The 27,109-nt window shown below is 44.1% G+C and overlaps 1 protein-coding gene across 2 annotated transcripts in view; it reads left to right on the forward strand.

Moving 5' to 3' along the window:
• The window catches only part of dclk2a (doublecortin-like kinase 2a), a 202,775-nt gene that overhangs the window by 101,268 nt on the left and 74,398 nt on the right, over positions 1 to 27,109 (forward strand). For both annotated transcript variants that reach the window (XM_060926550.1, XM_060926551.1), the window contains exons 4-5: positions 3,712 to 3,813; positions 6,003 to 6,059. In XM_060926550.1, the coding sequence (XP_060782533.1) occupies positions 3,712 to 3,813; positions 6,003 to 6,059 (159 nt within the window). The remainder of the gene's footprint in view (positions 1 to 3,711; positions 3,814 to 6,002; positions 6,060 to 27,109) is intronic.

The raw sequence follows: 27,109 nt of genomic DNA on the forward strand, positions 1-27,109 counted from the left end.
CGGTCCTCGCCCTCCGTTACTACCTGCTGGGACGCCCTTTCACCCTCTGTTCGGACCACGCACCCCTCCAGTGGCTCCACCGCATGAAGGATGCCAACGCGTGGATCACCTGTTGGTATCTGGCACTCCAACCCTTTAATTTCAAGGTGATCCACAGGCCGGGGGCGCAGATGGTCGTGGCGGACTTCCTCTCCCGTCAAGGGGGGGAGTCGGCTGCAGGCCGGACGGCCGCCCGGCCTGATTCGGGCGGTGGGGGTATGTGGCAGCGGGGCCTTGTCAAGCGCCGGTCTGTGACAGGAGGGCGGAGTCAGGGAAGGTAAGTGGCAGAATCACTACACCTGAGGGCAATTAACCTGTGTTTTTGTGTCTTCCCAGTGACCGTGCCCTACTTAAGAAGGGAGAGCGAGAGCGGAGGGAGTTCTTCCCCAACGAGACGCCGATTGTGTGTGTGTCTGTGGATTTAAAGCAGTTGTTCACTGAAAAGTGTGGCAATAAAAAACGCTGTACCAAGCCTGAACTGTCCTGCCGTCTTCTGTGCTCCGCCCTTATATGAGACCCGCTACACTGATGTTTTCTTTCTTTGATCCGATCTTTTCCTTCTTTCTTTCTTTCTTTGACCTTTGTTTGTACTTTTTCTGTTTTCTTTCTTGTTTACTTTTTTCTTTCTGTTCTTTCTGTCTGAACTTTCTGTTTCTTTCTTTCTTTCGATCTTTTGTTAATTCTTTCTTTCTTTATTCTCTGTCTGATCTCTGTCTGTATTTCCTTTCTGTTTCTTTCTGACTGATCTTTCTTTCTCTCTTTGTCTGATCAGTCTGTACTTTTTAAAGTACAAAAATTGCTTTAGTGCTTAACTTCACACTTCACCTGTAAACTCTTTATGTATTTTGAGTTTAATTGTTGATACTGAACGTGTAAAAGCAATTTATGTAACTACAGAGCAATCATACGTTATTAAACCATCCAATCAGCCAATCTCCTGCGAATTTCACACACAATCATCTCTCGAGTTTAAACAGAACGGCACGACAAAAAAACAAATAAATAAAAACTCATCCCATTCTGAGGCTTGTTGATGAGAGAGGGTCAGAGGAGAGCAGCCAGACTTGTTCCAGCTGTTAGGAAGGCGACAGTGACTCAATTAACCACTCTGTACAACCATGGTGAGCAGAAAAGCGTCACACAACACGGCGAGCCATGATGTGGATGAGCTTCAGCAGCAGAAGAGTACAACATGTCATCCAGGAGCAGAACCGTGAGGCGACAGCGGGCACAGAATCACTCAGACTGACATCACTGACCTACTTAAAAGCAGGCTGTGTTTCCATTGTTACTGCAGCAGGCTGTAATACTCATTCGAGTGAGAGCAGAAAGTCCTGAACACGAGAAATACTCGAGCAGAGTTCACGACTAACAGACGGAAGCATTTCATACAGAGTGAGATGAACGAGGCTGGATTAACTTCTGCAGTGAAGTGACTCGGATTAGCCTCCGGCTCTCACTTAAAGAGATCTGAAGTGGCAGGTTCCGGAAGTACAGAATCGAGAATTCACACACCCACACACACAGATCTCATCTCATTATCTCTAGCCACTTTATCCTGTTCTACAGGGTCGCAGGCAAGCTGGAGCCTATCCCAGCTGACTACGGGCGAAAGGCGGGGTACACCCTGGACAAGTCGCCAGGTCATCACAGGGCTGACACATAGACACAGACAACCATTCACACTCACATTCACACCTACGGTCAATTTAGAGTCACCAGTTAACCTAACCTGCATGTCTTTGGACTGTGGGGGAAACCGGAGCACCCGGAGGAAACCCACGCGGACACGGGGAGAACATGCAAACTCCACACAGAAAGGCCCTCGCCGGCCACGGGGCTCGAACCCGGACCTTCTTGCTGTGAGGCAACAGCGCTAACCACTACACCACCGTGAAGATATCAAAATTATCTTCGAGTGGTGAACATACAGTATTCACGAGTGAGTGAAGTGAACGAGTGATACCGTATATTCAACATGAGAAGATAAACTTCATATCTGCGCACCACCGTGTAATGTTCTTGATATTATATGGACACAGCCACAAAAAAACAAACAAACCACAAGTTAATCAAAAGAATTTTAATTTTGAACCAGTTCACCATTTTGCCAACATGCGTCTAGTCAGCGGGAAAACACTGGGAATGACGTAATCGGAGTGAAATATCAGGAATTATTATACATCCAGGACACTTTTTCGATGGAATAAAAATGTGTTCTATTCCCTTCTAGCGGGTTTCATTCATTTGGTTCGATAGCATGCAATATTTTTAGCATATCGCTTATCCTACATGTATTACGTCACTCTACCCAATGGAGAATGAGCATTTGAAAGAGAAAGACGCGTTGAACACCCGAAAGGAATGTGTATGTATTATAATAATAATAATAATAATATTGGTTGGCTTTTTTTCGTGGTATATCATATATATTCCATTCAGCTACTCATCTTCAAATTGTTCAGTATCACGCTAGCTGAATGGAATATATCTGATATATCACTCAACGCCAGCCAATATTATTTAAATGTCACTCAGATCCGTGATGTATTACAGATGAAAAAATGCAAGTTTTTCAACACGACAAGATAAACTTCATATCTTCAAGCCAATGTGTGATTTTCTTTTTATTAGATCGACACTTTCACAAACGAAAAGTCCCAAAATTTATCAAAACAATTCATCGATTTCCTCACGACTGACATTTAGAGAATTATCACGGTTTTGGTTCTCCATGTCCTGGATGGAGCTCATATGAAAAATACTAGTGGCATACTTCCCAGTAAAACACTCGTGTCCATATAATATAATTGAATATGTGTATATGTGTTTGTACCGTACGTGTGTGTGTGTGTGCATGTTCATCCCCGAGCTTGCATGCATCTGCAAAAATGAATTTCGAAATCCTGTTTAACCCTTTGGTGACTGACCCCTTGAAAATGGTTCCTCCAGGAACCATGACGTTTCAGTTGTCAAGACAACGGAAAAACTAAAATACAAATACAAATACAAGAGCATTTTGTTTTGTGCACAAGAGCATTGTGACGTATCTTTCTGTTTTTGTATTTTAGTTTTTCCGTTGTCTTGACAACTGAAACGTCATCGTTCCTGGAGGAACCATTTTCAAGGGGTCAGTCACCAAAGGGTTAATGAATGTTTATAGACCGTTTCACGACTAATATGGTAAGATCTTGCACTTCCTCCACTACTCATCCAATAGAAAGAACAGTTTGGCCTGAAATGGAATGTTCCTTCCTGTCTCTAAATGTTATCCATCAGCCAAGACATGCTCGGTGTCTGAAGTTTGCTTCTTTACTTTTACACTGCAGCTTAAACGTGAATGTTGTTTGCGGTTCTTGAAAAAGTTTAGCTTCACTCAGACACGGGCAGGTCAAGGTTGTAACACAAGACGATGTACCGTAACACGAGTAACTAATCAACTCTTTTTAGTGTAAGTAAATGTCTTTTTTGGTTCACGTACAGTATTTCTTTAAAATCTTTCATTTCTATTCACTAACCGTAGATTTTTACTCTCTAATACTGCTTCTTTTATCACTAGGAGATAAATGTCATCACTGAACACACTAACAGATGTAAAGTATCTCAGATGACTCATTAAGTGTGTGTGTGTGTGTGTGTGTGTGTGTGTGTGTGTGTGTGTGTGTGTTACAGAGTGCCGTGTGCTGAAATCTTCCTGTACTTCTCGCTCCACTACTCCAGTGAGGTCCAGTGGCAGTAAGAGTCCAGCCCGGCGCAGCAAATCTCCCGGATCAGGTCTCACACACACACACACACACACACACACACACACACACATACACACACACAGCGAGGAGATTACAGAAGAAGACAGTAGTGTTTGTTCTTTCCCTTGGGAGTCAGAACCCCAATTCCATAAATTTGGGACACTGTGTAAAACATAAATCAAAAACAGAATATGATGATTTGCAAATCATGGAAACCCTATATTTCATTGAAAATAGTACAAAGGCAACATATCAAATGTTGAAACTGAGAAATTTTATTGTTTTTTGAAAAATATATGCTCATTTTGAATTTGATGTCAGCAGCACGTTTCAGAAAAGTTGGGACAGGGGCGTGTTTACCACTGTGCTGCATCACCTCTACTTTTAACAACACTCTGTAAATGTTTGGGAACTGAGGAGACCGATTGCTGTAGTTTTGAAAGAGAAATGTTGTCCCATTCTTGCCTGATATACAATTTCAGTTGTCCGACAATTCTGGGTCTCTTTTGTCATAGTTTGCACTTCATAATGCACCAAATGTTTTAAATAAGAGACAGGTCTGGACTGCAGGCAGGCCAGTTTAGCACCTGGACTCTTTTACTATGGAGCTGTGCAGATTTAATATGTGCAGAAAGCGGTTTGGCATTGTCTTGCTGAAAGAAGGAAGACCTTCCCTGAAAAAGATTTTGTCTGGATGGCAGCATATTGCTCTAAAATGTGTATATATCATTTAGCATTATTGATGCCTTCCTAGATGTACAAGCTCCCCATGTCATGTGCACTAATGCACCCTCACACCATCACAGATACTGGCTTTTGAACTGTGCACTGATAACAAGCCGGATGGTCCCTCTCCTCTTTAGCCTGGAGGATGTGCTGTCCATGATTTCTAAAAAGAATTTCTGCTTTTGATTCATCAGACCTCGGGACAATTTTCCACTTCACCTCAGTCCATCGTAAAAGAGCTCGGACCCAGAGAAGGTGGCGGTGTTTCTGGATATTGTTTATATCTGGTTTTAACTTGCATTTGTGGATGCAGTAATGAACTGTTTTCACAGATGATGGTTTTCTGAAGTGTTCCTGAGTCCATACAGTGATTTCCACTACAGACACGTGTCTGCTTTTAATGCAGTGTCTCCTGAGGGCCTGAAGATCACAGACATCCAATGTCAGTTTTCAGCCTTGTCTCTTGCATACAGAGATTTCTCCAGATTCTCTGAATCTTTTAATGATATTATGGACCATAGATGATGTGATCCACAAATTCTTTGCAGTTTTACATTGAGGAACGTTATTCTTAAACTGTTGCAGTGTTTGCCCACGCAGTCTTTCACAGAGCAGTGAACCCCTCCCCATCTTTACTTCTGAGAGACTCCGCCTCTCTGGGATGCTCTTTTTATACCCAATCATCCTACTGACCTGTTGCCAATTAACCAAATTATTAGTTGTTTGTTTGTTTGTTTGTTTGTTTGTTTGTTTGTTTATTTTAGCATTACACAACTTTTTCAGTTTTTTGTTGCCCTTGTCGCAACTTTTCTGAAACGTGTTGCTGACATCAAATTCAAAATGAGCATATATTTTTTTAAAAACAATAAAAATTTCTCAGTTTTAACATTTGATATGTTGCCTTTGTACTTTTTTCAGTGAAATATAGGGTTTCCATGCTTTGCAAATCTTCACATTCTGGTTTTTATTTACATTTTACGCAGTGTCCCAACTTTTTTGGAATTGGGGTTAGACATTTCCTGTCTGTGAAGCAAGGTAGTTCCTGCTACGTTACAGCAGCGACAGTATAACAGTCGTTCCCTCTCTGGCCTCTCTCTTCTTCCCTCTGGAACATTTCACGACATAAAAATTCATCTAGAAAGCTCTTGCTGACTTTTACAAAGCTGCCGACATACACTGCAGACTCCTTTGATAAATGTTCTAGAAACCTTCACCATATTTGTGCCATACCTTTGCTGTATAACAACATGTTGTTGTTTTTTTTGTCCATTTATATGAACCATTCTCCATACAAGTACTATGTGCCTGAAAACCTTCTGGCCAATCAGATTTGAGCATTCAGCATCATTGTGGTGTAACTCCCATTCTATAGGAAATGAGTTTCAAAGGTGCACTACAAGTTAATTAATATATTTTGCATTCCTGATTGGGAATAATTTTTTTCCCACTGCTCTCTTTTTTCTCTCTCTATCTATCTCTCCTAATCTGCAGTGAGGAAATCTTCTCCATACTTGTCCACCAGCAGTCAGTCTCCAGTCAAATCCCCAGGTAGGTGTGGCATGTTGTGGTAGCTCAGCGTTTAAGGAAGTCCTCAAGCAAGACCTGTCGTCAGCTGCTCAGTTACAGTCAGAGGTGGACAAAGTACCCAACTTCATTACTTAAGTCAGAGTACAGATCCCACTGGTCAAATGTTACTCCGATACAAGTGAAAGTTCTCCAGTCAAATTTTTACTGAAGTTAAAGTGCTGATGACACGTTTTTGACATCTTTGGCGATGTTTTATAACATAAAAAGTAATTCCCGATGATCCATATATTAATTCATGAAGGCGCCTATTTTACAAGTTATGATAAAAAACGCGGCTATTTGGGCAAATTTGACGGGGCTGCAGCACCCAGGAGACGAAAGAGGAGGAGGAGCTATATGATGTCAGCGAAAGAACCTTCCTCCTAACTTACCAGTTTGTTGTTGATGCGACAGGTGTTCAGTTTGTAATTATTATTATGATTATTATACATTATTTTATATATATAGTTATTATACCTTCGCGTTGTGTTGGCGGCTTTTGCTCCAAAACCCACAAGGATGGGGTAAGTTTATTCAAGTTTCCCAGAGATCCCGAGCTGCATGCGAAGTGGGTGAAGCAAGTCAGGCGCACTCGTGACAAGTGGGAGCCCTCACCAACATCCGTCCTGTGCTCTGAACACTTCGATTTGGATTGTTTTGACACCCTTCCCAGCTTAAAAGAATCTCTTGGGTGTTCAGTTCAGCACAAACGTGTGTTACTACCATCAGCAGTGCCTACACAGTGTTGCCAGATTGGGAAGTTTCCCACCCAGTTGGGCGGTTTCAAGTGCATTTTGGTGGGTTTTGAACATATTTTGGGCTGGAAAATTTCAGCAGTATCTGGCAACAGATACTGCTGAAGTTTTCCAGCCCAAAATATGTTCAAAACCCACCAAAATGCACTTGAAACCGCCCAACTGGCTGGGAAACCTCCCAATCTGGCAACACTGCCAGTATTCCGGAGGGGGTCTACTAGAAACTATGCCGGATCCAAAGACAGTCCTCCTGTCAGAACATGTGTTGTGAAACGACATAAGATAAAGGTACGTAGAGCTATAGATTCTACATGATAATCATAAATGTAATCATAAAGTCGGCGTGATATCAGTCATGTATTTGCTTGTGAAAGCTTGCGGCTTTCATGTAACTGCCGCCTAGCAACGAGAGGCAAAGGGTAAAGAGGGTAGGCTATCATAGATTCTATTCGGAAGAGATCAACACAATTCTAGACTCCCAGAAGAGGAAGAGCTAGCACTAGAGAGTTCACCGGCGTTTTCATGCGCCATTTCCATTGAGTAGAACAGCCAGTGAACCGCAGCGTGTTCTTCCGCTGACGTCACAGCATGGCCGCGAGCCACGGACCCAGTTTTCTTGCGCTGTGCAATTAAAAGTTGGATATTCGCGTAACAACAGCTTCTTTTCACGTAATTATAACAGAAATCTAACATGTTTGCCATGTTGTATAGTTTATTTAAGAAATTGCATAGAGTCATGTTCGTGTCATCAGCACTTTAAAGTACTGAAGTACTTGCTTTTAAAAATACTTAAGTATTAAAAGTACATTTTCTGTCAACACATCGTTGTATTATTGTCGCAACGCTTACAAAACCTAATGCCGTTACCAAAGACAGAAATATGAATTCACAAAATGAACGCATGCTGTGCCGTCATGGTGGTTTAACGTTAAGCTAGCTAGTCAGTGAAGCTCCACCTGACATGCTAGCAAACTCTTTTCAAACTCAAAATCATATTGGGTAGCTAACGCTACTAGAAAAGAAATATTTCTACATTTTGTTTATTTGGCAAGATTATGCTAAAACGTATTTATGAAAGGACTTCAGATAAGTTAATGTTATTCATGTTAGCGTAACTCCGTTTTTTTTCACTTTAGTTTTTATTCAATTTTAACATTTACAACAGACCAACAAGGAGCATCAACAACAAAAGGATATTATAATAATAATAAAATAAAGTAGTAATACTAATTGTCCTGTTGGGAGCTACATTCTTCTTTATCCATCAATTCTCGCAGTTTCGTCCGCTATATCAATTGTCTTTTCATTTGTCTGTCGCTATCCAAGGTCCTCCAATTAGTCCACTTCAGCCACTTGTCTTCTAGCTGTGTTTCTTGCAATCTCAGACGGTGTGTCAGTTTTTCCATTGTATAGATTTCCTCTATTATTCCTATCCATTGTTCCCTGGTCGGAAGATCTACTTTGCCCCATTTCCTTGTTATCGCCTTTTTACTAGCTATTAACAGTATTTTTGTAAGGTACTTATCTCCTGTGTGTACATTGCCCTCTGTGAAATTACACAGATAGAGTACCGTGCAGCTCATGGGAATGCCATACCTCAGTATCTCTTGCAACATGGCAAGTTTACATTCAGATGTTTACTCTTGACCTTGGGTGTGATAAAAAAAATCTAATGAGATTTTTCCAGGAGAATTCCCTCCATATCCGCGAATTGGTGGATGTTTGATGTATTTTCCACGTATTCTGCCACTCATCGTCTGAGATTTTTGTGTTGAGCTCCAATTCCCATTTTTCTTTTATACAACCCCGATTCCAAAAAAGTTGGGACAAAGTACAAATTGTAAATAAAAATGGAATGCAATGATGTGGAAGTTTCAAAATTCCATATTTTATTCAGAATAGAACATAGATGACATCAAATGTTTAAACTGAGAAAATGTATCATTTAAAGAGAAAAATTAGGTGATTTTAAATTTCATGACAACAACACATCTCAAAAAAGTTGGGACAAGGCCATGTTTACCACTGTGAGACATCCCCTTTTCTCTTTACAACAGTCTGTAAACGTCTGGGGACTGAGGAGACAAGTTGCTCAAGTTTAGGGATAGGAATGTTAACCCATTCTTGTCTAATGTAGGATTCTAGTTGCTCAACTGTCTTAGGTCTTTTTTATCGTATCTTCCGTTTTATGATGTGCCAAATGTTTTCTATGGGTGAAAGATCTGGACTGCAGGCTGGCCAGTTCAGTACCCAGACCCTTCTTCTACGCAGCCATGATGCTGTAATTGATGCAGTATGTGGTTTGGCATTGTCATGTTGGAAAATGCAAGGTCTTCCCTGAAAGAGACGTCATCTGGATGGGAGCATATGTTGCTCTAGAACTTGGGTGGCCAACCCGCGGCTCGCGAGCCGCATGCGGCTCTTTGCCCGGTGTCATGCGGCTCTTATGTTCATATCGAAGTTTGTGTTTGTGGTTTTTTTTATGTGCGTGTGCGCTTTGCTTGAGTTCAGTATGGTATTTTCGTCCAATGCATCTTCGCTTTGCTTGGGTATATTACGGTATTTTCAGGTCATGTCAAATGCGCATGTGCGTGAGATAATCGCTAAGTTTTTGGGCAAGGTGTATCTTGTGTCAAGTAGCCTCTCAAAATGGCAATGAAAAAATGCACAGCAAAACGAAAATATGAAGATGAACATAGGACATTTTTAACAGAGTGGGAGAGTTTATACTTTTTTGTTGAACGTAATGGCAAGCCATTCTGCCTTATATGTCAGTTGTCATTAGCTCATTTCAAAGCTTCCCGCCTCCCTGAATAAGCAAGGAGCCAGATATGCAACACTAATTGAAAACCTGCACGAAAGCTTTGTAACCCGGTTCCGTGATATACAACTGAAAAGGCCACAGGTTACGTTCCTCGTCGACCCATTCAATGCGGAGATGGACTGTTTGAAAGCCCCGCTTGTCACAGATGAGGCTGCGGCTGAGTTGGAGATGATCGATCTTCGTGAGGAAGACCAACTGAAACCTGTTTTGAGGGAAGGCACCATTGAGTTTTGGAAAAGTGTGCCATTGGAAAAATACCCGAATGTGAAACGGGCTGCGCTTAAGATACTGTCAATGTTTGGGTCAACATACGTCTGCGAGTCTGTGTTCTCTACCATGAAACACGTGAAGTCAAAGCATCGTTCTGTTCTGACTGAAACCCATGTGAAAGAACTGCTTCGAGTGGCAACGACAGAATACAAGCCAGATTTGAAGAGGATTGTTCAAGGCAAGGAATGTCAGAAGTCCCACTAAGCAACATGCATAGTAAGTGCACACAATATTGATTGCTGTAAATGACTGGCCTGTGGTATTAGTACTGACTGAAGGAGTAAATTTCTCTCATGTTGGCATATGACATTTACTATTAATCTGGCTGAGCAGAGGTGCGTGTGCGTGCGTGTGTGTCTGTGAGAGAGAGAGAGAGAGAGAGAGAGAGAGAGAGCGATGGGGGGGGGGGGCGATGTTCATGTGCGGTCATGTGTATGGTGTGGCTTTTTTTTGGTAATGCCATGAGTCCCACTAAGCAGCATGCATAGTAAGTGCACACAGTGTTCATTGTTAAAAATGACTGGCCTCAGCCTGTGGTCTTAGTGCTGTAGGAGTAAATATGTTGGTGTGTGACATTTACTATTAATCTGGCTGAGCAGAGGTGCGTGAGCGTGTGCGTGTGTGTCTGTGAGAGAGAGAGAGAGAGAGAGAGAGAGAGCGGGGGGGGGGGGGCGATGTTCATGTGCGGTCATGTGTATGGTGTGGCTTTTTTTTTGGTAATGCCATGAGTCCCACTAAGCAGCATGCATAGTAAGTGCACACAATGTTCATTGTTAAAAATGACTGGCCTCAGCCTGTGGTCTTAGTACTGTAGGAGTAAATATGTTGGTGTGTGACATTTACTATTAATCTGGCTGAGCAGAGGTGTGTGTGTGTGTGTGTGTGTGTGTGTGTGTGTGTGTGTGTGTGTGTGTGTGTGTGTGTGAGAGAGAGAGAGAGAGAGAGGAAGAGATGGGTGATGTTCATGTGCCCATGTGTATGATGTGGCTCTTTGCGGTAATACAGTAAAAAATGTGACTCTTGGTCTCCAACTGGTTGGCCACCCCTGCTCTAGAACCTGGATATACCTTTCAGCATTGATGGTGTCTTTCCAGATGTGTAAGCTGCCCATGCCACACGCACTAATGCAACCCCATACCATCAGAGATGCAGGCTTCTGAACTGAGCGCTGATAACAACTTGGGTCGTCCTTCTCCTCTTTAGTCCGAATGACACAGCGTCCCTGATTTCCATAAAGAACTTCAAATTTTGATTCGTCTGACCACAGAACAGTTTTCCACTTTGCCACAGTCCATTTTAAATGAGCCTTGGCCCAGAAAAGACGTCTGCACTTCTGGATCATGTTTAGATACGGCTTCTTCTTTGAACTATAGAGTTTTAGCTGGCAACGGCGGATGGCACAGTGAATTGTGTTCACAGATAATGTTCTCTGGAAATATTCCTGAGCCCATTTTGTGATTTCCAATACAGAAGCATGCCTGTATGTGATGCAGTGCCGTCTAAGGGCCCGAAGATCACGGGCGCTCAGTATGGTTTTCCGGCCTTGACCCTTACGCACAGAGATTCTTCCAGATTCTCTGAATCTTTTGATAATATGATGCACTGTAGATGATGATATGTTCAAACTCTTTGCAATTTTACACTGTCGAACTCCTTTCTGATATTGCTCCACTATTTGTCGGCGCAGAATTAGGGGGATTGGTGATCCTCTTCCCATCTTTACTTCTGAGAGACACTGCCACTCCAAGATGCTCTTTTTATACCCAGTCATGTTAATGACCTATTGCCAGTTGACCTAATGAGTTGCAATTTGGTCCTCCAGCTGTTCCTTTTTTGTACCTTTAACTTTTCCAGCCTCTTATTGCCCCTGTCCCAACTTTTTTGAGATGTGTTGCTGTCATGAAATTTCAAATGAGCCAATATTTGGCATGAAATTTCAAAATGTCTCACTTTCGACATTTGATATGTTGTCTATGTTCTATTGTGAATACAATATCAGTTTTTGAGATTTGTAAATTATTGCATTCCGTTTTTATTTGCAATTTGTACCTTGTCCCAACTTTTTTGGAATTGGGGTTGTATAATTAGTTGAATTTTTGCTTATTGTCAATTTTTGGTACAGTGAAGATATTATTCTGACTTTTGTGCCTTTATACGTATTGATTATGATTTGGATCACACCATTCACTACCATGGAGGGACCCGTCCTGATTTCCTTCCTGTAGTAATCTCTTATTTGTAAGTACCTATAGAATTCGTGTTTACCCAGATCATATTTGTCGCTCATATTCTGGAAACTCTCCATCTCCCCATCTCTCTCTAGAGTACATCATGCTGTAATTCCCTTGGTTTCCCACTGTTTAAATTCCTTGTCGTATGTGGCCGGTTTAAAGTTACTATCAAATGCAACCCACCTTAACAGATTACTATCCTTCTTTATCCCATGTTTTTTAACGATTCTAAACCATAATTCCAAAGTAAACAATGTAATCGGATCTAGTTGTTTCTTTATTTTGTTGTATACTTCTTTATCTCCAATCACATTCTGAACTGGGTGCCCTCTGAACTCTTTTTCCATGTCTTTCCACTTAGCTGTGTAATCTGGTTGACACCAGCATATTAAATATCTCAGCTGGGCTGCATAGAAATATTCCCTGAGTTTTGGGAGACCCATTCCCCCTCTGTCTTTTGGCAGCTGGAGAGTCCCATACTTAATTCTGGGTTTCTTGCCTGCCCATATATACCTTGATATCATCCTGTCCCAGGTCTCAAATTGGGTTTGCAGGATCTCTATAGGCAAAGAATAAAATAGATAAAGAAGCTTGGGTAGTACATTAATTTTAATTATTTCAATCCTCGAACTGAGATCTAGTGTCAGAGTGGACCATTTTTTAATATCTTTTTGTATCTCTTGTGTTATTTTGTTGTAGTTTATTTTATATAGTTTTGATAATCCTTTAGTAATGGAGACCCCCAGATATTTAGCTCTCATCTCATCTCATTATCTCTAGCCGCTTTATCCTTCTACAGGGTCGCAGGCAAGCTGGAGCCTATCCCAGCTGACTACGGGCGAAAGGCGGGGTACACCCTGGACAAGTCGCCAGGTCATCACAGGGCTGACACATAGACACAGACAACCATTCACACTCACATTCACACCTACGGTCAATTTAGAGTCACCAGTTAACCTAACCTGCATGTCTTTGGACTGTGGGGGAAAACCGGAGCACCCGGAGGAAACCCACGCAGACACGGGGAGAACATGCAAACTCCACACAGAAAGGCCCTCGCCGGCTCGAACCCGGACCTTCTTGCTGTGAGGCGACAGCGCTAACCACTACACCACCGTGCCGCCCCCACAGATATTTAATTTTCTTTAAACTCCAATTAAGATCAAAAGATTCCTGTATCTCTCTCGGTGGCGTGTAGTTAAACGATAACACCTGTGTTTTTGAGATATTAATTTTATATCCCGAGACGTGTCTATAGGTTTCTAAAAGTTTCATCAGTACTGGGAGTGATTTAGTTGGTGACTCTAAGAAGGCGATGACGTCGTCAGCAAAAAAGTCCTATTTTATGTTCTGTTCCATTTACCATAACTTCCACGAGTTCTGTATTCTGGCGGACTGCCTGTGCCAGCGGTTCCACAAAAAGGGCGAATAAAGTGGGTGACGGGCAACATCCCTGTCTGGTTGACCTAGTGTAAATTAATTTTGTTCGTCAGATTTCCATTTATCTTGATTCTAGCGGTGGGCAGTTGGTACAGAGTCTTTATACATTGTACTGATTTACTATTAAATCCCAATCGTTCTAACACTTGATACAAGTATCTCCAATTTACACAGTCGAATGCTTTCTCAGCATCTATGCTTACTAATATAGTGCTTTGTTTTTTATGTTGAGCTTGAGCTATAATATGCAAGGTTCTTCTGACGTTATCCTGCGTTTGTCGCCCTTTTATAAACCCTGTTTGGTCTTCCTCTATAATTTCTGTTATGAAGGAGTTCAATCGTTTTGAGATGATTGTATATATTTTATAATCTACGTTTAGTAATGAGAGAGGTCTATAATTCTCACAGTTCTCTTTATCTTTCCCTTGTTTGTGAATGACTGTAATTATTGGCTCGGTCCACGGTGGTGGCATTTTATTATTTTTAAAGGTCCCATGGCATGAAATTTTCACTTTGAGGTTTTTTAACGTTAAAATGAGTTCCTCTGACCTTCTTAAGTCACCCCAGTGGCTAGAAATTTCATAATGTGTAAACCAAACTATGCCCAACATTTGAGAATGGCGCGTCAAAACGGCACGTTGATAAGCTCTTCCCTTTACTACGTCAGCAAGGGAGATGATCCCCACGCCCCCCCTCTGGATTCCCACCCACTGTATGGATTGCCCCGCCCAGTTGTAGTGAGGAGACCATAGAGGGAGGACACAACAACATGGCATCACCTAAGCGAGTGAAACATGGAAATTGCACTGTACATGGATGTGACAACACAGAAAAGAGTCTGTTTTTACTGCCGACGGGAGAGCCCCTGAAGACGCAGTGGCTTAATTTTATTTACTCCAATAATATGCCGTCGAGTCTACCTAAGACGGTGTATGTTTGTCGGAAGCATTTTCCTGAGGAATGTTTCCACAACTTGGGACAGTACAGGGCAGGTTTTGCACATCAACTGTCACTGAAGCCTGGGTCCGTACCAAGCATCCCTGCCACATCAGCAACAAACACCGAACAAGTAAGTGTATAACTGTTCGTTTTGCCGTGTTTTAAAATCGGTGCGTTAGCCTAGCAATGGCTACATTAGCTGTGCAGCTAACCGCTTCCTGCAGTTAGCCAGGTACTCTGCGCTACAAAACTAAAGAGCATGCAGCATGCTCTGTTAAACTGAGTTTAGTCTGGAAATTGACTGTAACTTATGAGCTTATGTTTGACTATTGCTCCGCAATGCATGTCTTCTGTTGGATAAGCGATATGTTGCTGTAGTTGCTGCTTCTATCCTCTTTGGTTATGGAGTGCATGTTCAAGCCTAGGGTATTATACGTTCCTAAACTACCACTCCGAACACTCTCACTCTCTGTTCTCTGTGTCACATTGAGTTTACGAAAGGAGTCCGAGGGAGAACGGGGTTTTGTCTTAGCAGCGTGGCTACAGGCGCTGATAGCAGCGAGTATGTGTGTGCGCGCAGCTTGGTCAAGCCCCTCCCCCTCCCCCATGGCCCGCCCCCACCCTCTACCCTTCCCCGCCTCCTGCTTCTCATTAGCAAAACGACGCACTGGGAAAAGCGCTGAAATGGGGCTTTCTCCCAGGAGGCTATATTTACGTGCCGAGGGTTCATTTCGAGAAAGGCTGCGGATATAACATCCGGAAACCTCCACGAGCCCGTTTAAAGCATCAACAAACCACCATGCCATGGGACCTTTAAGTCAACTTTTTGTTGACCTATCAAAGGCGTTTGATACAGTTGACTTTAAAATACTGTTGCATAGGCTAAAGGCAGTAGATTTTAGTAATCCAGTGTTACAATGGTTTTCTAATTATTTAGTAGGCAGGACACAGTGTGTTGCCTTAGAGAACTATCAGTCACCCTTACTTACCATAAAAGCAGGTGTCCCTCAAGGGTCAGTTCTCGGCCCAATCCTGTTTTCTTTGTATATTAATGATTTAGATAAAGGCCTAAATCCAGCCAGAGTACATCTGTATGCTGATGATACCATCTTATACACTGTTGGTTCCTCAGTGCAAGACACCCTGGATTCTTTACAAACTGCCTTTATATCCATTCAAAATGCATTGTTGCAGTTAAAATTAGCATTAAACACAAATAAAACTAAGTATATGATTTTCACACAGTCAAGATCATGTCCTGATAGTAACTTAACAACACTTGATGGTACCTTCTTGGAGAGGGTTACGTCCTACAAATATCTTGGCATTTGGCTTGACCAAAAGCTCACATTTGAAGTACATATCAATAATCTTTTAAGAAAGCTAAGACCCAAGGTTGGTTTTTATTTTCGTTTAAAAAAATGCTTTTCATTTTTAACAAGAAAAAGGCTGGTCCAGAGTACTTTTCTCTCAGTGTTGGACTATGGTGATACAATTTATATGCATGCACCTTTATGTTTCCTCAAGAAGCTGGATGCAGTTTATCATTCTGCTTTACGGTTTGTAACAGGGGCCCCCTCAAGAATTCACCACTGTGATCTATACTTTAAAGTTCAATGGCCATCTTTGTATTTAAGACGGAAATTGCACGTTACTTTTTATTGCTAAGGCATTGTTGGGCAAACGTCCCCATTATATCTGTAATCTTTTGACTCTTTGCACTTCTTCATATAGTACACGTTCCTCACACAAGTTATTATTACAGTTTTTCACCCCTCGTACTGAATTAGGGAAAACAGGCTTTTCTTTTTTTGCTCCACATCTCTGGAATGAGTTGCAGAATACATTGAGTATGGACTCTCTGCCTTCATTAGAGATTTTTAGGAGAGCAGTTAATACTGTATGCACTGAGGAATGTCATTGCTTTTAGAGTTACTCCACAAAATTTTTAGCTGCCACTGTGTTTTATGTAAGTTTATTTTTTTTATTATGTGTTAATGTGTTTGTCTGCGTCTGGAACTTTTTGTTGGCTGCCATTTTGACCAGGACTCCCTGGCAGAAGAGACAGTCTCAATGGGACAATCCTGGCTAAATAAAGGAATAATTAAAAAAAAAAAAGTGTCCAATTAAAAGTGGCCAGGAGTAATGGTGCTAACTCTTCTTTAAATATTTTGTACCACTCTGCTGGGTATCCATCGCTACCTGGAGATTTATTGTTTTTTAACGTACTTATTGCGTCACTCACGTCTTCTATTGTAATATCGGCCGTTAACGTCATTTTGTATATTACCGATTGATGGTAGGTCCAGTGAATTTAGAAATACTCTCATTTCTTCTTCATCTGCAGATTCAGGCTGGGTGTATAATTCCTCATAACATCGTTGAAATATGTTCTCTATATCTTCTGGGTTGTGGGTTAAGTCCCCTGTATGGGGGTCTCTGATTTTACATATATTATTTATTACTTGTTGTTTTCGTATTCGTTTCGCTAATAGTTTAGTGGCCCTCGGGCCTGTTTCATAATAGTTCTATTTCAAGAACTTGCTCTTTTTTTCAACTTCATCTGATAATAAGTCATTTATCTTCATTTTCAATGTTCTAATTTGTTGATAAACCTTTGAATCCTTTGTGTTCTGATGTTTCTGTTCCAATTCCCTTAACTTTTCTGTATATTTTTTTATGACTCCAATTTAACTCTTTTTACATAGGCAGTTTCAGCTATCAATTTTCCCCTAATAACAGCCTTCATGGCATCCCACATTATTGTCGGGTCCACCTCTCCATTATCGTTTTCCTCTATGTATCTTTTTATTTCTGTTCTTATCTTTTCTTTTCTTTGTTCATTATTTAATATTCCTACATTGAGTCTCCACAGTGTGCGTCTTTCTCTGTTATTTATATTAATTTGTAAGTAGAGGGGATTATGGTCTGACACATCTGCCCCACCGATCTCACATTCTTTCACTCTGAAGCTATCGCTCTGGTTCACAAAGAAATAATCAATCCGTGAATGAGTTTTATGAGCAGCTGAGTAATGTGTACACTATCGTTCAAAAGTTGGGGTCACTTTGAAATGTCCTTATTTTTGAAAGAAAAGCACTGTTCTTTTTAGTGAAGATCACTTTAAACTAATCAGAAATACACTCTATACATTGCTAATGTTAGGGTTTTGCTGGGATTCGAACCTGGTTCGCTAATCCAGCAAACCCCCACTAGGCCACCAGGGGAATGACTCAAGTGCAGAGGCGTGAGGCAGAAGTAGAAAGGTATCAAAAACAGTTTATTTACACTATGTACAATCTAAGGGAAAAAACAAAAAGAATAATCCAAAGCTCAGAAGATAAACCAAAAATAAAAATATCCAAAAGGTACAAAGTCCAAAATCCAAATAAGAAAAAAGGCAAAAACTCAAACGCTCAGAAGATCAAAAAGGTCAAAAACAAAATCCACAAAGTCCAAAAAGAAAGAAGCAAAAACCAAGAATACAAAGATACAGGCAAGGTACATGGGACAGAGGGAACTAGCACTAACAGCATAACACAGGAAAAAGACTCCGTGACAAGGGAACAAACAGAGGGGTATTTATACACAAACTAATTAAGGACAGGGTGGGGCAGGAAACAGGCAATAAGACAAAAACAAAACACAGAACACAGTGGTGACCTCTAGAGGCCCAAAACAAACATGACCAGAAAAGGAAATAACAGTGGCCTCTAGAGGCCAAAACAGTCCCAGTCCTAACAGGACCCCCCCCCAGGAGCGTCTCCTGACATTCCCAGGACAATCAGGATGGGCCGAATGGAAGTCCCGACAAAGTTCTTTATCGAGTATGTCCCGAGCTGGGACCCAGCAGCGCTCCTCAGGGCTATAGCCCTCCCAGTCCACAAGATATTGGAGGCCCCCGCGAACCCGGCGGGAGTCCAGCAGGCGGCGCACGGTGAACACAGTCTGACCCTGGAAGTTGCGGGGGGGCGGGGGGTTCCTAGGGGCAGGGGCATACATGGATGTCAGTACGGGCCGCAACAGGGAAACATGGAATGTGGGGTTGATCCTTAGCGTACGTGGTAACTGGAGCCGGTAGGAGACAGGGTTAACTCTGCGTACAACCTTGAAGGGGCCAATGTAGCGAGGAGCAAGCTTGCGGTTCTCCACCCACAGCGGAAGGTCCTTGGTGGACAGCCAAACCCGCTGCCCAGGGCGGAAAGTGTGGGCAGGTCTCCTATGGCGGTTGGCCTGAGTCTGGTTGGTACTGGAGGTCTGGATGAGTGTCCTCCTGACCTTGCTCCAGGTTTTGCGACACTGTCTCACGTAATGGTTGACCGAGGGCACCCCAGCGTCCTCCTCGTGGTCCGGGAACAGAGGTGGCTGGAACCCGAATTGGCACTGGAACGGCGACAGCTTGGTGGCCAATGACTGCAGGGTGTTGTGGGCATACTCTGCCCATGGCAGCCAGGTGCTCCACGATGTTGGGTTATCCATAGCCAGGCCTCGCAGGGTGGTTTCCAGGTCCTGGTTGAGCCTCTCTGTCTGGCCGTTGGACTGGGGGTGGAACCCAGAGGAGAGGCTGGCAGTGGCCCCGATGCTCTTGCAGAAGCCGTGCCATACTCGGGAGGAGAACTGGGGCCCCCGGTCAGAGACGATGTCCTGAGGGAGACCAAAAACTCGGAAGACATGAGTGAACAACAATTTAGCAGTGTCAAGGGCAGAGGGGAGTTTGCACAGCGGAATAAAGCGGCAGGCCTTGGAGAATCTGTCCACTATGACCAATATGACAGTGTTACCTTGAGACTCAGGGAGACCCGTGATGAAGTCGACCACCACGTGGGACCAGGGACGCCGGGGAATAGGCAGAGGATGCAGGAGACCCTGGGGACGCTGTCACGGGTTCTTGGTTCTGGTGCAGACCTCACAGGACAGGACGAATGACCTCACTTCCTTTTCCATGTTAGGCCACCAGAAGCGTCTTTTCAGGAAGTCCAGGGTCCTCCGAGCTCCCGGGTGGGCGGTGAGAGGGGAAGAGTGACCCCACTGGAGAACCTTGGCCTATGCTTGACGAGGGACGTACAGGAGGCCCGGTGGCCCCGTCCCAGGATCAGGGTCCCGGCGTTGAGCTTGTCGAATGGTCTCCTCAATACCCCAGCAGACAGGAGCTACAATCCGGGATATAGGGATGATAGGCCGACTTCACTCTCCCTGTTAGTGTCAGAGAACAGCCTGGACAGTGCGTCAGGTTTGGTGTTCTTGGAGCCAGGGCGGTACGATAGGGTGAAGTCAAACCGACTGAAAAACAGGGCCCACCTAGCCTGTCGTGGGTTCAGTCTCTTGGCTTGCTGGAGGTACTCCAGGTTCTTGTGGTCCGTCCAAACCAGGAATGGATGTTGCGCTCCCTCCAGCCAGTGCCTCCACTCCTCAAGGGCCAGTTTGACCGCTAGCAGTTCTCGATCCCCCACATCGTACCGGGACTCCGCAGGACTCAGGCGGTGGGAGAAGTAAGTGCAGGGGTGCAGCTTTCCTTCCGAACGTTGAGAGAGCACTGCGCCGACACCACTGTCTGAGGCGTCCACCTCCACGATGAATGGTTGGGAGGTGTCCAGGAGGACCAGAATGGGTGCCATGCAGAAGCGGTCCTTGAGGTCTTTGAACGCCTTTTCCGCCTGAGGAGACCAGACATAAGATCCACCTGTCCCTTTGGTGAGGTCCAACATGGGTGCTGCTACAGAACTAAAGTTCCTGATAAATTTGCGGTAGAAGTTAGCAAATCCTAAGAACCGCTGAACCTCTTTGATGGACTTGGGAGTGGGCCAGTCCCAGACAGCCAGGGTCTTGGCTGGGTCCATTTGGAGTTAGCCTGTCCGTACAATAAAACCCAGAAAGGAGACCTCGGGAACATGAAATTCGCATTTCTGGGCCTTGGCGAACAAATTGTTCTGTAGCAGCCTCTGGAGAACCTGGTAGACATGGTGGCGGTGCTGCTGCATGGTCTTGGAAAAGATAAGGATGTCGTCGAGGTAGACAAAAACGTACAGGTTAATCATGTCCCTCAAGACGTCGTTGATTAGGGGCTGAAAAACAGCTGGTGCATTGGTGAGTCCGAAGGGCATCACCTGGTATTCGTAGTGCCCAGACGGGGTGTTGAAGGCAGTCTTCCACTCGTCTCCCTGTCGGATACGGATGAGGTGGTATGCGTTCCGTAGGTCCAACTTGGTGAAGACGGTGGTGCCTTGGAGCAGGTCGAATGCTGTAGACATCAGCGGAAGGGGATATCGGTTGCGCACAGTGATCTTGTTCAGGCCCCTGTAGTCAATACATGGTCGGAGCCCCCCATCCTTCTTGCCGACAAAGAAGAAGCCGGCATCAGCGGGTGAGGTGGAGGGTCGAATGAACCCAGAGACCAGGGCGTCTTTGAGGTATTCCTCCATGGCCTTGCGTTCTGGCTGAGAGAGGGAAAACAGTCTGCCATGAGGAGGGGTAGTCCCAAGGAGCAAGTCGATGGCACAGTCGTAGGCACGGTGCGGAGGAAGAACGGCTGCCCTGCTCTTGCTGAAAACTTCCTTAAGATCCCAGTACTCTGTGGGAACTTGAGATAACTCGGTGAGATCAGGAGGCTCGGCAGGAGACACAGGAGAGCTAAAGAGCAGACAAGAGGCATAGGAAGCAGGACCCCACTCCATAACCTGGCTAGTGACCCAGTCTATATGAGGGTTGTGGCGGGTAAGCCAAGGGAGACCTAGAATAACTGGGAACTCAGGTGAAGGAATCAGGTGCAAGGATATTTCTTCCTTGTGACCTTGAGACTGGAGGAAGACTGGAGAAGTTACTTGGGTGACTCTTCCATCACCTAAGGCTTGGCCATCCAGGGCAGACACAGACAGTGGGATTTCAAGAGGTGCAGTCGGGACATTGATACTTTGGGCGAAGTGAATATCCATAAAGTTTCCAGCCGCCCCTGAGTCTAACAAAGCTTGACAAGAGTGGACGGACTCACCCCAGGAGATGGAGACCGGGATGTAGATTCCTTGGCCAGGGAGTCTGGGAGAGAGGGTAGGCCCCGTCACAACCCTCCCTCGGCTGGACGGGGCGGTCCTTTTCCCAAGAGTTCGGGACATGATGCTCAGAAGTGACCAGGCTTGCCACAGTAGATGCAGCACTTGTCCCTCCTTCTGCGCTCCCTCTCAGATGCGGAGAGGCGAGTACGACCCACTTGCATGGGTTCTGGACAGTCACTGGAGGAGATAGACGGGCTCCAGGTAGAAGCAGGGAGGCCGGGGAGGCTCAGGACTTGGCGGTGTTCTCTCATCCTGTTGTCCAGACGAGTAGAATGTGAGATCAGTGTTTCGAGGTCACTTGGGCATCCGATAGAAGCCAGACCGTCTTTGATGGGGTCAGACAGACCATGGTGGAAGGCTGACACCAGGGTAGTCTCGTTCCATCCACTTACTGCTGCGAGCATCCGGAACGAGATGGCGTCGTCTGCGACGCTTCCCCCTTGCCGGATGGACATGAGCTTTCTGGCTGCGTCTTTACTGATGTCTGCTTGATCGAAGACACGCAGCATCTCCTCAGTAAACAGCTGGAAATCAGAGCACTCAGGTCCGTGTCTCTGCCAAATAGCAGTAGCCCAGGCTCGCGCCTTACCAGCTAACAAGGTTATCACAAAGGCAATCTTGCGGCGATCCATAGTGTAGGTCGTAGGCTGAAGCTCAAAGGTGAGTTGACACTGGGTAAGGAACTCTCGACACTCACTGTGCTTGCCATCATACCTCTGTGGTGCAGGAAGGCTGGGTTCACGAGGTAAAGAAGGCAGCATGGCAGGAGGCACTGGAGCAGGAGCAGATGGTGGAGCAGGAGCAGAATCAGGCGGAGGAGATGGGGGCAGAGAAGTCAGCTGTGCCAGGGTTCTCCCAATCTGCTGAAGCAGTACCTCGTGGTGAGCAAGGGTCTCACGTTGGCTTGCGAGAGTCCATCCATGAGTGTCCATGGTGGATCCGAGGCGTGTTAACGCAGCCATCATTCCCTGAAGGTTGGCCGGGTAGACAGATGAAGAAGCCTCTGCTGAATCGGTCATGACGGAGTCTTTCTGTTAAGGTTTTGCTGGGATTCAAACCTGGTTCACTGGTGTGATAATCCAGCAAACCCCCACTAGGCCACCAGGGGAATGACTCAAGTGCAGAGGCGTGAGGCAGAAGTAGAAAGGTATCAAAAACAGTTTATTTACACTATGTACAATCTAAGGGAAAAAAACAAAAAGAATAATCCAAAGCTCAGAAGATAAACCAAAAATAAAAATATCCAAAGGTACAAAGTCCAAAATCCAAATAAGAAAAAAGGCAAAAACTCAAACGCTCAGAAGATCAAAAAGGTCAAAAACAAAATCCACAAAGTCCAAAAAGAAAGAAGCAAAAACCAAGAATACAAAGATACAGGCAAGGTACATGGGACAGAGGGAACTAGCACTAACAGCATAACACAGGAAAAAGACTCCGTGACAAGGGAACAAACAGAGGGGTATTTATACACAAACTAATTAAGGACAGGGCGGGGCAGGAAACAGGCAATAAGACAAAAACAAAACACAGAACACAGTGGTGACCTCTAGAGGCCCAAAACAAACATGACCAGAAAAGGAAATAACAGTGGCCTCTAGAGGCCAAAACAGTCCCAGTCCTAACAGCTAATGTGGTAAATGACTATTCTAGCTGCAAATGTCTGGTTTTTGGTGCAATCTCTCCATAGGTGTATAGAGGCCCATTTCCAGCAACTATCACTCCAGTGTTCTAATGGTACAATGTGTTTGCTCATTGCCTCAGAAGGCTAATGGATGATTAGAAAACCCTTGTACAATCATGTTAGCACAGCTGAAAACAGTTTAGCTCTTTAGAGAAGCTATAAAACTGACCTTCCTTTGAGCAGATTGAGTTTCTGGAGCATCACATTTGTGGGGTCGATTAAATGCTCAAAATGGCCAGAAAAATGTCTTGACTATATTTTCTATTCATTTTACAATTTATGGTGGTAAATAAAAGTGTGACTTTTCATGGAAAACACAAAATTGTCTGGGTGACCCCAAACTTTTGAACGGTAGTGTATAATCCTTATCCAAAGGGTGTAGGTTTCTCCATATATCCACCATCCCCATCTCTTCCAGTGATACGTTTATGAATCTCGATAACTGCATTTTAGTTCTTGTAAGACTCGTTGTATCCATATTGTGTTTCATAACAACATTCATGTCTCCCCCACATATTAAGATTCCCTCCGTTTCTACAGCTATGACATCAAACAGGGATTTGAAGAAATTTTTATCACTCTCTGGGGGTGCTATATGTTTATCAATGTCATTGGTTGGTTTTCTATCCTCCCCTTTACTATGATGTATCTTCCTTCTCTATCTTTGAGTTCTTTTTCATAGTCAAATTGAATTGTGCAGCAAGAAGGTCCGGGTTTGAACAGCAAGAAGGTCCGGGTTCGAGCCCCGTGGCCGGCGAGGGCCTTTCTGTGCGGAGTTTGCATGTTCTCCCCGTGTCTGCGTGGGTTTCCTCCGGGTGCTCCGGTTTCCCCCACAGTCCAAAGACATGCAGGTTAGGTTAACTGGTGGCTCTAAATTGACCGTAGGTGTGAGTGTGAATGGTTGTCTGTGTCTATGTGTCAGCCCTGTGATGACCTGGCGACTTGTCCAGGGTGTACCCCGCCTTTCGCCCGTAGTCAGCTGGGATAGGCTCCAGCTTGCCTGCGAATCTGTAGAACAGGATAAAGCGGCTACAGATAATGAGATGAGATGAGATGAGACGTTCAGCGACATGAATTTGACAATATTAGCCATCATTCTGTTTTGTTATTCTCAGAAAATGTGCTCCCAGACAACTCTGAACTAAATTCTCTGAACATTTAACATAACATGAAACAAGAAACAAGAGAACTTCCAGAGGTGGGGGGGGATGTTCCTCCCTCCCCAAGTCCCCGTTGGTGGGTGAAGAGGAAATCCTCATCTCTAGGAGAGGGCCCCTTCCTAGGGCCAGAGCTAACCCAACTTGTGGTGTCCCTAGTGTCTAGACAAGTCCAACTTAAAATTACCTGACCTCTCCCAGTCGGTTCTTAACTCAGATTAAGTAAGTCTTTGAATCAGTCATTTCAACCCACACTATGGACAAAGTCCCATTCAATGTGCAGAGATATATTCAAATACTGTTTGCTGTGATTAAGGGTTTTCCTCATATCTTTTCCTCTGTACTATCTTAGTACTTGTCTTTGTCCATACCTGTATTCTCTCTGACCCTCGGTGTTACCTCTTTTCTTATGCAAAACATTCTTTACGGTTTCCACTGATAGTTTTGTAGTTTTCCTCTCGCTCGGTTCGCTGTATCTCGGTTCCGTTCTTTCCCTGTCACTCGCTGCCATCCCGTGGCTCCTCGCATCTCCCCTCCCGTCACAGCTCTGGTGTCCTCCGCTGGCATGTCCACGGTGTAGCCCCTTTCCTCCATGTCGCGTGCAGCTTCTCTGGCGCTCCCATACACCTTCACACTGTCATTCCAGTGAATCCGTATTTTTGTGAGTGGCGTCTGGAAACGAATTCCCTTTTCTTTTAACACGTTTTTGATGCCCACATATGTCTTCCGTTTCTGGACAATTTCAGTAGGGTAGTCATGGTCAAAGAAAACTTGTTTACCGCCCACCTGTATTTTCTTCTGCCACGCTTTCTTTAAAATCATTTCCTTCATCTCAAACTGTAGAAAGTTGACTATAATTGACCTGGGAACAGCTCCCGGTCCCGGTTTTTGGGCGAGGGCTCTGTGTGCTCTTTGGATCTGGAGATTAGTTCCTTCTGGCAGCTGGAGTTCGGTGCCTAGTAGTTGTTCCAAGTATTTGGCAGCGGAGCTCCCTTTCGTCCCCTCCGGGATGCTGAAGACACGAATATTGTTTCTCCTTAATCTGCTTTCGAGGTCCGTTATCTTCTCTTGCATCCAACCTGTCTGCTCCCGCATCTGCGTCAGCGTGTCGTTCGCGTCCGCCTGCCACTCTTCCAGCTCCGCTATGAGCGTCTGGGCTTCTGTGATGTTCATCTTTTGTGTCTGCAGTTCGCTGTTGTTCTCAGTGAGCTTACGTTCAATTTCTTGTCGGAAGTTGCTGATTTCTTCCTTCACTTCTCTTTTCAGTTCATCTTTGAGTGTGGTAAACTCATGTCGTAGCTCTTGTTTAAGCTCTCTTATGTCACTTCTGATTATGGCGAGCCCGGCCCGGAGCATCCCCGCCTCGCCTTGACTGTCTACTTTCTCCTCTGCGTCTTCCATCCCATGTTCGCTAGCACTAGCTTCGTGTTCGGAGATTTCTTCCATTTCGGGTTGTTCAAAACAGTTGTTTAATTTCTTGTTGATTCTCTGGCTTCTTCTCTTTTCTCTTCCTCTCATACCTTGTTTTCATCTGTCGAGTTACATTTATTTGTGGGTTTATTTTAACCGACTTGGGAGAGCTGGGCAAATTGCTGCTACTCACTCCGCCATGTTCCCAGAATTCAGCATGACTCCGTTTTTACATGCTAACTAACAATGTCTAAATTAACTAGCTATGAGTTAATGTTAGCCGTGGACAAGGCGATGGCAACTTGGCAGGCAAATCCATAGAAAGTCATTTGACTAACCAGACTGCATAGCTATTGCAACGTTATCGCTGGCTCTAAAAGCGCAGACAACTTCGTTGCAAGCTTTCTCTTGGAATAAAACGTTTATATCCCTCAATATGCTCTCGCAGGTCGGACGGTGAATTTTTGTAGGCCGTGATGTGGTTTGTTTTTGGCAAACAAAGCAAACATTTCAAACGAAACGAATCTTTAATCCTTTCAGAAAACTGAAACATGGGTTTTAGCTATAGCCATGGGTGCATTCATTCCCCAGAAGAACCGCCTCCTTCCATTCTGCCATTAACTGATCGTGTTCAAATAATGCTGCTGAGAAATCATTGAACTTATCCAGTCTCTGGACATGACGTGACCCTAGTGATTACTGATCGGCTGTCTCAGTGTCACCTGCAAAAAAAACAATAACGTTTTAGAAAAGAAAAGAAAGGGGGGCATCGTGGCTCAGGTGGATAAGGCGCCATACCATAAATCCGGGGACCCGGGTTTGATTCCGGCCCGAGGTCATTTCCCAATCCCTCCCCGTCTCTCTCTCCTGCTCATTTCCTGTCTCTACACTGTCCTATCCAATAATAAAGGTGAAAAAAAGCCCAAAAAAAATCTTTAAAAAAGAAAAAAACATCCACTTTCAAAGCCGCTTCATAGTAACGAGTAACGAGGAGCTTGACAGAAATGTAGTGGAGTGAAAAGTACAATATTTGTCTTTCAAATGTCGTGAAGTTAAAGTCATCAGTTTCCAAAAAATAATAATAATACTCGAGTAAAGTACAGATACTCAAAAAGTGTACTTAAGTACAGTACTCAAGTAAAAGTACTTTGTTATTGTCCACCTCTGATTGCAGTATATGACAGGTGGAATAACTTTATTCACTTTATTTGGCTAGTTAGAAAGCTTGCTAGTAACTACTCCATTTTTATTTTCGATGTTACTTAATAATGTTACTAAT

This window comes from Neoarius graeffei, chromosome 7 (genome assembly GCF_027579695.1).
Source record: "Neoarius graeffei isolate fNeoGra1 chromosome 7, fNeoGra1.pri, whole genome shotgun sequence".
Taxonomy (NCBI): domain Eukaryota; kingdom Metazoa; phylum Chordata; class Actinopteri; order Siluriformes; family Ariidae; genus Neoarius; species Neoarius graeffei.